This window comes from Gambusia affinis, linkage group LG14 (assembly GCF_019740435.1).
Source record: "Gambusia affinis linkage group LG14, SWU_Gaff_1.0, whole genome shotgun sequence".
Classification (NCBI taxonomy): domain Eukaryota; kingdom Metazoa; phylum Chordata; class Actinopteri; order Cyprinodontiformes; family Poeciliidae; genus Gambusia; species Gambusia affinis.
Genome location: NC_057881.1, coordinates 27,014,901 through 27,026,418, shown reverse-complemented (window position 1 = coordinate 27,026,418; position 11,518 = coordinate 27,014,901). Strand labels below are relative to the sequence as shown.

Below are 11,518 nucleotides of genomic sequence, written 5' to 3'. Positions count from 1 at the left end.
ACACAAATATCAAAATATTTGATTTAATTTATTCTGTAATAAAGTTATAAACAGTTCCGGCAGTGGTTTTTCACATCACTGTACAGAAATGGTACTCTAATAACCCAAAGTTAATTACAGTACAGTGATAATAATCTCCAGTTTGCTGCAGGACAAACATAACATTTGTTGGATTTACATAAAACAGCAAAAATCAGAGTTTAGATGTCATTGTTAAAATTCATCCCATTCCAGGAAATTTTAATTCATGTACATGTACATCCTGACCAGGATGTACATGATCCTGATCACATCATCAGGATGATCTGATCCACCTTGGTTCAGTCTCATGTGCAGTTTTAAGAAATCAATTCAGGACATCCACTTAAAAACTTATTTCCAGCACCTCATTTCATTTATTCATCCAGTGACACTCCTGATCTAATATGGTATTTCATTTCAACAAATAACTCCTAATTGTCCATCTCAGTGGTTTGAAATAGATTTTTACTGCACCAAGAACATCCTGCTGGTCAAGTGAAATACATTTGAAAAAAAAAAATTCTTGTAATTTTTATGGCATAAGTATCCATTCCAGTAGATCTCAACACTGCTGCTTAGGTTACTGCATTAGTGTCCTTTGTGTTCTTTAAGTTTCCCAGCTCCAACACAAACATATTAAAACAAGCTTCTCATCAGATCTTAAAGAAATCTCCTAATCCATCACAAACTGAAGTCATGCTTGTTGAAGCGGGAAAACATTTTATAAATGTTTGGGAGTTTGTGCTAAGAATCAGGGCTGATTCTCAGGAGCTGGTAAGACCCCTGGTCCTGGATCTTTCAGATCTTTTCCTGCTTCTACATACCTGATTGAAATAAGGGTTTATTAGCAGTCTCCTATAGAAACTGGTAACAGGCTGAGAACAAATAAAATGTCCATTTGAAAAATTTGGAACTACTCACTAGCTCAATATGTGAATGTGTAGGCCTGAAATAGGATCAGATACTTTATATTACAGTGTTGTTTTTATACTGTAATCTGAGAAAATTAACACAATTTTGGTCAGACATACTCATCACAGGTGATGCCTTAGTGTTTTCAATAGTCACATTTTAAAGTACTGCTTGCCTCGTGTGTAGAATTCCAGTAGAGTGCAATGTAGGCCTGTTGAGTATTTTTAGTCCCAATTTACTGCTGCCAGATGTGATTAGTGTTACTGCTTCTTTAGCACATTCCTTTATGTCTGGATACAAGTAGTGTAAACTAGTGGACTTCAAAAGGAAAAGTAGCTTTGCTCAACACAGATTTTTTTTATAACCTAAAACCTTGCTGAGTTATTCCATTTGATTTTAAATATATATATATATATATATATATATATATATATATATATATTTTTACAATTATAGTTAGTGCCAAGGACTCCCAAAGTCTGAATTGGATCATTCTTTCAAGAGAAAAAAATAAAGAAAATAGAAGTCATTTCAGGTATTTTCCTTTTCCAAATGCTGACCTTTGAATTTAGCTCTCGTGCCTCTTCCCACATCAAGAATTATTTTCGCTGACCTCTTCCTTCTACCTGCAACTACTGCAAATATTATTGGTAAGTCCTGCTGAAGTTTAGAACTGAACACAAGAACAAACAGGGTCCAAAAAGCAAGGCACATTGCCAGTAAGTGTTTTTAAACCAGTTTAGTGTTTTTTCCCCTAAAGGTTTTCCCTTATGGAAAAGGATCACCACCTTATTCAGTGATGAGCAGTCCCATTTGTGTTGCCCTCAATGTGTCAAATATTCTTTGGTCTCGGAGAGCATTAGTCTTTAACAAACTGTACTGTACACTTTGGGTGACTCTCAGCTCCAGCTGATGTCATACTGCGTCCAGCCCTCTGGTGGGGCCAAAAAGACCCTTCGGCCACGGTGTAAGAAGCTGACTACTCCTCTGTAACCTGTGCGAGGAACTCCAGATTTTAAGTCATCCATCACCCCCAAATTTCGAGCAAAGACTTTAAAACTATCTCTGCTGGAGTACTGCACCCTGTACGGTCCAGGTCCTTTTAAATTACCCCCGTGCTGAAGATCTTCAATCTTCACCAAGGTGGCGCTATAAACCTCTTGAACAAAGATTTCATCATACTTCTCCTTTAGCAAAAAAGACAAATCCTGTTTGGTGAAAGGCACAAACTCAGTGTTTAGCCTAATATAGCGCAGGTATTGGTCAAAAAATTGACCTAAACTGACCCCTTTCCTGCCAAAGGTAATAGTCCGGGAGATTTCAGGTCTTATACAGGAGCGGTTTTTGCGCTGTTCAGGTTGACGCATCCAGTCATCCCAGAAAGCTGAAGGCCATTTTGGTTCTAGTTCATCCCACAACTCCTTCAGCAGCATCCACCCCAGACCAGGAAAGAAGTCTGTTCTGTAAAGGAGCTCAGCTTTGGAAGGATCAACCAAAGCGTCTCTACCGTTATCATTCCAAGCAGAAACGCACCATAGGCTGGGGTCAGAGCGTAAAATGGGATACAGGGCCTGGAAATATTCAAAGAAGTCTGGTGCCACCTGAATAGGAGAAGAGATGCATATTAGCTTTCTCAGTTTAAGAATGCTGTACAAACAGATAAAAACAACCAGCAAAGGCGTTTGTTTAACCTCAGTAATTCTAAAGCAACACTAGTTCTTCTTTTACATTCAGTTAAATTCTGAGATTTTCTTCAAGGATCATAATTACTATGGCATTAACTTTATATTTATATTAGTTAGGTACACTTCAACTATGTGGGACATTTTCAGTAACTCCCAATAATTGATACATGCATTGCTTGGGCTTCAATTTGGTCAGTAACATTAAAGTTGTACAGAAGTAGCTTGAAGTATTTTTTCCAACCGTGCCTGTGCAGCATGTTGCAGAGTTGAATCATTCAAACATAACGTCTACTGTACCACACCTGTAGGTTATGAGAAAATATGTCAAAATGCTCACCTCCAAGTCATCCTCCACTATGACCACTGTAGACTGGGAGAAGGTGTTGAACACTTGGTTGAGTGCCCATCGATAATGTCTGGCGATTTTGTAGTAGCCCTGGAACTTCCTGTGCTCTGGCCTGACCTTGATGTCAGCAAGGTCTGGTTGTTTTATATGCGTCACTTGATCTCCATATGAACCAATCACGCGAGCTGTGTCTGCATGGCCACAGTCTTGACTAACAATGATTGGATATAGTTCTGCGGAAGGACGGTACGATATGAGTCGGTCAAGGCTCCGCTTCACTGTGACTCTGTCACAAGCAATAACCAGGATGGGAATAATGAATTCTGGGCTGGGAATGGGAGTTGTCACTTTAATGTTTCTGATTTTCTCACTAGGCTCTTCTAAAGGTAAGCTTGGTGCTACCTTATGAGCAGGCCTCTGTGTATTAGTTTGGTCCCCAGCATCCACACTGTTTCTGAGAGGTCTTAGAGTTTTCTGAGGCTGCTGTTGGTCTCCTGCTTCTTTGATATTAGAACCAGTTTCCCTTTTCCCAAGATCCTTCTGCCGAGCCCACACTTCTCTGTGAATTTCAATCTGCTTCAGTAGCTTTTTCTGGGTATCAAGATGAACTTCAACTTCTTCTGCCAGCCGAATCATCTCTTCTGCAAGGTTGATTTGGCCCATTTGACCCCTTCCAGCACCCCACTCCTCCTTTCCCCCCGGTTCGACTCCTCCACCATCTCCAAGACGGCCAATGGGAGGTCGACCCCAAAGATAAAGCAGAAGCAACGCATTCCAAGCAACAAACAGGAAAGCACCACATAATATGAAAGAACTTTTCTTGCGAACCATGGCCTACAAACCAGACAAAACGGATGATGTTGGTAGGGAATCTCCAATGACAACAGAATAGAAGTTCAACAACCCAAGGTTACAATACTACACAAATAGGGATAATATTTCTGCTCACATGGTTTTCATTTCATTCTTTTTTATTATTTGTCAGGAGTGTATCAGGAGGACAGAAGGCCAAATTAAAACAAACTTGCATGATGTTTCTCTGGAGTTCCTGCAATCCATGAAATCCTGAAGAGCTCATTGAATGAGAGGAAAATTGAGATGGCTTTCAGAAAAAAGGGAAGGTGGGTTCATTGACGTTGAAGAAATGTCAAAAAGTAGAGGTTATCTGCTCCCCATCATCCTGAAAAACAGAACAGGAAGAGGACAGTTCATATCACATTTTAATATTTGACAATAACCGATCACTAAAAACAATAACCGGTTCTAAATTGTGTCCTTTTGTTTTTATGATCTGATCAGTAACTATGTTTTGAATGTAAAAACTTAACATTTTGTCATCAATAAATGCATCCCTCAGGGGAAGGTTACACCCTGGAGGAAGTGGGAGTTCTCAGAGAATCCACACATGCATGGGAAGAACAAGCAAAGTCGAAGCACAAAGAGTCCTGGCCAGTTGAAACACTGGACCAAATGTTCTAAAGATTGAACATCTAATGACACACAGTGGGAGCCAAACTCGCGTCTTGCAAATAATATCAGCTAGCCATTAAACTGCACAAATCGGAATACTTAATATGGATATATTTTTCTTTTAATGATTAGGCATTAGTGGCCTTCATTCACCAGTAATTTCAAAAGAAAAAGGACGAGGATAGAGTAAATGAAGCAATTTGCCTGTGGTTGAGAATCGAATATTCTTTCCTCATGCACCAGTTCCTCCTGCAGCAAAAACATTCCAGAACATGATGCTGCCACTGCCTCCACTCAAAAAAAAAACCATTCTCATATTTAAATAATAAAATAAGGAAGAAAATACAAGAGATTGCTTTTATTCCCCATCAGAGACACTACAATAAAAAAAATGCCAGAACTAATCATCTGTTGTACCTCTTCAGGATATTATTGTCCAAATTAATGACGATTAATAGTCTGCTTTGACCAATGCAGATGAGTCAGTTCCTCCTGATTAATACAGATTCATCACAGAATCCCTATTTCATTTAATCAGCAACAGCTGATATCTGCTTTCTCGTCCACTGGAGCCATCCTTTCTTTTTTCAAGGTGGTTTTCCTTCTTTAGCTGATCAAACATTGTTGCTCCTGTTTCCACTCTTCTGGCTTTTGTTTCTTGTTGCACATTTTTGATATGACATGATAGCACACTTGGTTTACTTGGAAGTCACCTTTAACATTCTTCCCATTTTGTTTGTACTTCTCCAAGTTTTACAACCAGCTGATGGGTAAAAATACTTATACCACAAAGAATTGTCCATTTGAAAGTAGTTTTACAATTCTATTATTTCAACAAAGAGCTCTCTGCTATGTGCTATTAACAGCTGTGAAATTTGAAGATTTTTTCCCAAAACTAGAAAGTTCAGCTGTTAAATAACAGTTTATAAGAACAGATTCTATGCAACATGGAACACTGACCAGTAGATCATTAAATCAACCCCCACCCCTAAATTATCACTGAAAAAATAACAAATTTAGGACATGGCACATTAGGCTTTCTAACTCTACATAACATCCAAGACATACATAACAAAGGTTTTTTTTGTGTTTTTTTTTTATGTGATAATGCTGAAGAGAAAGGGCACAATTCTTTTTTTAAATTAATTTTTCCTTTTGTAGCACAACTCCAGCAAGAAGACTCAAAGCAAAGCATGTAGAACAGTCCTGACTCAAATCTGCTTTTACCTAAAATGATTTAAGTGAGTGGAGGAACAGGTTAGACTGACTACCACAGAAAGCCTCTCAGCATTAGATACACCTAAACCTATTACTGTTGACAAATATAGGACAGCAATAATCTTGTACAGAGGGGTTAGGGGGTTAGACAAGAATAATTACTGCAATCAGAATATGACAACTCTCTGTGTCCTGCTTCTGTGATAGGACCAATTAAATTATCTGTGCTCTAGTAAACCATCATTGTCACTTCTTCACAACCACAACTTATTTTCTGTAGATAAATTTAACAATTCAGAGTTTGATCTGTTAAACATGACGATTTCCCCCAAATTCACATCAATTACATGGTTAACCAGTCCTTTTTTCATATTGTCTTTGTAACAGAAATTATACGGACATGCAAAGAGAAGCTTATGCTTAAATTGTGTCCTTTAAGCATAGAAAAGGGCAATTCTGGTGGGAGCTTCTACTTTTTCACGGAGAAACAATCGAGTAAATAATTTCTATCTAATGTAGCAAAAGGCGTCTATAGAAGCTGACGGACCAGAGAGCAGATTTCTCTTGCACCTTTCCATACATTACAGTTGACTGCATATTGCTTAGACCCATCTACATCTAATTTCTTAACACGAACTGCCAAATTGAATCGTTGGGTGAAAATCAGTCTAAAACCACATGTAGCAAAGAACAACTTTGTTTAGCAACAGAGCATCTGAGCAATTTGAAGGCAAAACCACGTCAAAACCTCTTAAGGTGAGCAGGAACTAATGCGTCAAATAAAAGCGCTAAGCGAATGAAGACGTCAAGTTTACAGCTACGAAATAATAGCTAGCATACCTGAACTGTGTAGGACATCTCTCTCCAGATGTTAATAATACTTCGCACAAAACAGAAGACAACCGTGAACGGGGTAGGATCATTACTCCTCACTCAAACTGTACCAGCTGACACTGTTGTCTCCAGTCCGCTCCTCCTTCCTTCAGACAACAACGTGGACCTGACCGGTTGGATCCCACAGCTGAGTTCCAGCTAGTCGCTCACTAACAGTCCTGGGTGATTAGTACTGACGACCGATGTTGCTCACTTTGTTTGCTCCATTTATGTACCTTTACTCTGAGCAGTCCATCCGCTTGTTAGCCTCACATATAGAACTGGGACTATCACATGGTTCAGTCAAACACACATTGACTGCAGCGCTCTTTTCAGCAGATTTGTCAGGCTCGTCAAACCTCACTTGCTGTTAGCTTGATAAGTAGCACAGAACAGGGAAGCAGAATTTTCTTCCACTAAACCTGTTCAAGCTGAAGACATGAATGCAGCAAACTCATCCCACTTCCATCTGGCTTGTTGTTAGAGGATTCTGGAGCTCGACCTACGGCTCATTCAGCTGAAGCACCAAGAGGCTAGCTGTTTAGCTAGCTATCAATGAGTTGAACCGCCCCTTCCCAACGTCTGCCTTCCAATCACACCACATATCTGTACCATATCTGTATCTGTACACCACATATCACGAAAGCTTTCAGGTCACTCGCACCTTCATAGCCCAACACCATTATTGCCCGGGGTTCTTGGTTCCTCTTCCCAGAACTGTTGCTACTAAAGTGTCTGCTCAGGGACTGACGCTCTACTGCTACTGTGTTTAAAATCCAAAAAGGACGCAATGCAACAATTTAGATATATTAAATAAATGTTTCCCGTTCTCTCTTGCACCGGTTCCTTTGCTTTTCTATCCAAATGCTCTTTCACAGGCGCCTGTCGCTGATGTAGGGCGACAGCATCTTTCGGTTCTTACGAGCCGAAACTACACTTCCGGATTGATGACTAGTTTAGTACCGAATTCACCCGAGTAGTTCCGAATGGATGAATCCTTAAAAAGGCCAAAACAAACAAGAAAAACTCAAAATTAAACTCTAACATAACACATCCTAGAACTCGAACATTCTCGAGTTGAAAAACTTTGTGAAATTGATTGTGAACAAAAAAAAAATCAATGTAAATCATAAATTATTACATCATGGAGATCTGGATTCATACTCAATGTGAAAGTGGAAAATAATATGATTCAATATTACTGAATAGTCCTCAAGACAAGTCCAAATGAGACTCGGTAGTGTTTGTGGCCTCCATGTGTCTGTATAACCTCCCGACAATGCCTGGGCATGCTCCAGATGTTCTGATGGATTTCTTCCCAGACCTGGTTTAGAACATCATTTAGCTCCTGGACAGTCTGTGGTGTAAGGTGGCACTGGTGGATGGACTGAAACAAGATGTCCCAGGCGTGCTCAGTTGGATTGAGGTCTAGGGAACGGGAAGGTCAGTTCATAACATCAATTCCATCATCTTACAGGAACTGCTGACACACTTCAGCTACATGAGATCTAGCACTGTCATGCATAAGAAATAACCCAGGGCCCATTGCATCAGCAAATGGTCTCACACTGGGTCTGAGGATGTCACCTGTACCTTATGGCAGTCAGGGCACCTCTGGCTAGCACACAGAGAGCTGAGCAGCTATCCAAAGAAATGCCTCCCCATACCATGACTGACCCACCACCAAACCGGTCATGCTGGAGGATGCTGCAGGCAGCATAATATTCTCTACAGTGTCAGCACTGTCACATGTGCTCAGAGTGAACCTGCTTTCATCCGTGAAGAGAAGGGTGCCAATGGCGAATCTGCCAATTTTGATGCTCCCTAACAAATGCCATTCGTCTTGCATCTTGTTGGGCTGTAAGCACAGGCCCTATATGTGGACGTCAGGGCCCCATACCACCCTCACGGAGTCTGTTTCTGACAGTTTGAGTACAAACATGCACATCATTTTGTAGGGCCCTGGCAGTGGACCCCCTGTTCCTCTTTGCACGAAGGACAAGGTCCTGCTGCTGGAAGCACCACCGCTCGCATAGAGGTCCATCTTGGATTAGTTGTACTACTTGAGCAACTTCAGTGGGCTGTAAAAAACGCCTCATGATGCCAAAATGAAAATGCTACTAAAAGTCCAACCAGAAAGGATGAGAACAGAGAAATGATCTTTTGTCACCACTTGCAAAATCCCTCTTTTATATAGGCTGTCTTGCTTACTGCCCGTCATTTCCACCTGTTATGTGTTCAATTTGCACAGCAGCAAGTTAAAATGATTCAAAAAAATGTTTTACTACCTATCTGGTGACATTCATTTCACAAAGATGTGACTGATTTGGAGTTGCATTGTTTTGTTTAGGTGTTCCCTCATAAAATTGTTTGTTTCTAAATCAAAATCCAACTGTCCTTACGATTCTCTACAGCTGATCATCGCAGCATGCTTCTTTAACATCTTTGATTTAAGCACTTAGTAAGTTGATGCATCAGCATGAAATCTAACTAACCTAGCAGAAGGATCAGTGCTGTTTTTTCTGGAGTTTTATTTTTTATTTTATTTGTACCCATTAATATATGATTTCAATGTAACAGACTAAAATATTTTATACAAAAACTTTAGTAAAAGTAAAAGTTCAGGTTTTGTAAACTTTAAAAATTGCAAAGCACAGACAAATTTGACTTCTCCACAGTGATGTGAGAAAAAGTAATTAGTTACTTTCCATCTCTGCATAAAGGCCATGTTCAGGCTCATCCACCAGCTGCAATAGCTGACAGTGAAGAATGTAATTACAATGAAGAATGACAAACACTTACTATATCTTCTGGAATGGATTGGATGTTTATATTTATTTACAACTTATAGTAAGTTCCTAAGCATGAGAGCAGTTTTTTTTTTTTACACAGTATCACATTATAATTGTACAAACCCATAATTTTCTTGCTACGTTATGCAGTACTAAAATGCAAAATGCTTTAAACATCTTGCATTTTAGATGCAAGATGTCAGAGCTTGTATATATCAATAAATAGACAAGCTCTGATGTCTCCAAGGTTCCAGTATGGCCTTCAGCTGTAGTTATCCCATCGACTGTTTCTCCTGTAGAACTTTTATCTGATCTTCAATGGTCTTTAATTCCTGCTTCAAAACTGAAACCTGAACAGACAAGGTGATAGAACATACATAAAATTAACTATTCTCACAATCACAACTCAAGAACAGACATGTCCACATGATAGAAAACAAAATACTTTTAATGTCTAGGGTTTTAGATGTCAAGAAATTGACAAAAAAAAAAAATAGGTGTGAAAAATGTACGCACTTTTGTGCGTACATTTTTGCGTTCGCACAAAAAATGTGTGGTGCAAAGTTTTACCCACAACTCGAGATGTATAAAAATGAACGTGACGTAACAGTAAATGTTCAGAAACTAATAACCTTCTTCTTGAAAATGTATGGCGGCCATGCAAAACCTTTCTGTGGGCAATAAATATCGAAGCACCAGAACTCACCTAAGTACACTGAATGCTGCCTCCATTCACTGTTATTTAACATCAGTATCACTAAAACCAATGTTTTTTAAAATAATTTTAATCTTTTACTATTCAAACTTAGAAGATTAAACAACCATATTTATCCTAATACAGGTAACACACACATACACACAAATATACAAATAAATAGTACAATGTTTGGAAAATCTCACTCAAATGTAAATAGTAATTTTTTTTGTCACAAAAATTTACCTTTTTTTTTTAAAAAAATGAAAAACTATTGTTTTATTTTACATATAAACATATAATAAATTTAGTTTTGTTTTTTTTCAGCTGGAGAACGTTATGGCACATCTACACATTTATCTGTTTTTAGCATCTCTTTGGAGCATGGATGTGTTCAGAGTCACTTAGTGACATCGTAATAAAGAGCTGTGTATCATCTGTATAGTTATGGTAGCTAATCTTATCTCCTGTTGAACCTGAGCTAATGGGAACATATAGATTTTGAATAAGCAAGGTCCTAAAATTGAACCTTGGGAGACCTCAGATGTGACTTCTGTCCACTTTGAAGTTTCCTATTGAAATAAAGGAGTTTCAGTAATGTCATGGTCAACAGTGTCAAAAGCTGAACTAATGTCCAACCGACCAACCGAACCAGCACTGTGGTTCTTCCACAGACCACATTCAATAAATATCTTATTGGTTAATATCTTATTGGTTGATATCTTAACCAATAAGATATTAACAGTTAATTCTAACATCTAACATTTTATTTGTCCATTTCTTCTGTTCTGTAGAACTACCTTAGGCAAATCTTATTAAGACAGAAAGAAAAATACCCAATTTAGATAAAGTGGATTTTTTTTTGTCCAGTGCTCACCTTACTTTCCATCCGTTGTCTGATATGTGCTGGAGTCTTAGTGTGATTGTAGGAAGACTGAAGTTTGCAAAGACTTTCTTCCAGCTTCGGAAGAAGCTTATCTTTCTGCTGAGAGAGATGCCGGATCTGTTGCTTAATGTCAACTCCACTCTAAAAAAAAAAAAGAAAGAAAGAAAGAAAAACTATCAATCAGATAATCTCTGTTAGACATATGGTAATAGAGAGGGGTGGGTATATATCATATTGTCATTTATCCTGCCACAGTCCAAAAACATGAGGGTTCAGGTTTATTAAGCTCTCTAAATTCTCCTTACATGTGGGTGTGTAAATGCATGACTGGTTGTCCTAAAATGGACTGGTGACCAGTCTAGGATGACCCCGCCTCTTGCCCGATGACAGCTAGAGATAGGCACTATCCCTCGCAACCCTATTAGCAATAAGGGTGTATGATAATGGATGGATGAATGGAGTCCACCTAGAAAATTTCCTAACAAATTTAAAAGGGGCCCGCCAAAGTGTGCCTGTCTGTTGGAACCCAGCATTCTAATCTGACACGAATCAGTGGTACAGATGCTGAAAATTAGCAACAATGCTAAGATTAACCAAAATGTAGTCATTGTGAAGACACTG

The 11,518-nt window shown here is 38.9% G+C and overlaps 2 protein-coding genes across 5 annotated transcripts in view; both read right to left on the bottom strand.

Annotated features, from left to right (window-relative positions):
- Window positions 1-737: 737 nt before the first annotated feature.
- On the bottom strand, window positions 738-7,485 carry mgat1b (alpha-1,3-mannosyl-glycoprotein 2-beta-N-acetylglucosaminyltransferase b). Of its 4 annotated transcripts, none has more exons than XM_044139176.1 (3): window positions 7,190-7,485; window positions 2,956-4,144; window positions 738-2,534 (listed from the first exon to the last, which is right to left on the bottom strand). In XM_044139176.1, exons 2-3 carry the CDS (start codon window positions 3,793-3,795, stop codon window positions 1,833-1,835), a joined length of 1,542 nt encoding a protein of 513 aa, XP_043995111.1. In that variant the 5' UTR covers window positions 3,796-4,144; window positions 7,190-7,485; the 3' UTR covers window positions 738-1,832. The 4 variants fall into 4 exon arrangements, with proteins under 4 accessions (XP_043995111.1, XP_043995110.1, XP_043995112.1 ...); XM_044139175.1 differs by lacking the exon at window positions 7,190-7,485 and adding an exon at window positions 6,493-7,181; XM_044139177.1 differs by lacking the exon at window positions 7,190-7,485 and adding an exon at window positions 6,597-7,181.
- A 1,848-nt stretch (window positions 7,486-9,333) lies between these two features.
- Window positions 9,334-11,518, bottom strand: part of vars2 (valyl-tRNA synthetase 2, mitochondrial) — a 40,259-nt gene continuing 38,074 nt past the window's right edge. The window contains exons 29-30 of the mRNA XM_044139160.1: window positions 10,889-11,038; window positions 9,334-9,667 (exon numbers count right to left, since the gene is read on the bottom strand). Coding sequence (XP_043995095.1) covers window positions 9,590-9,667; window positions 10,889-11,038 — 228 coding nt within the window. The 3' untranslated portion in view covers window positions 9,334-9,589. The remainder of the gene's footprint in view (window positions 9,668-10,888; window positions 11,039-11,518) is intronic.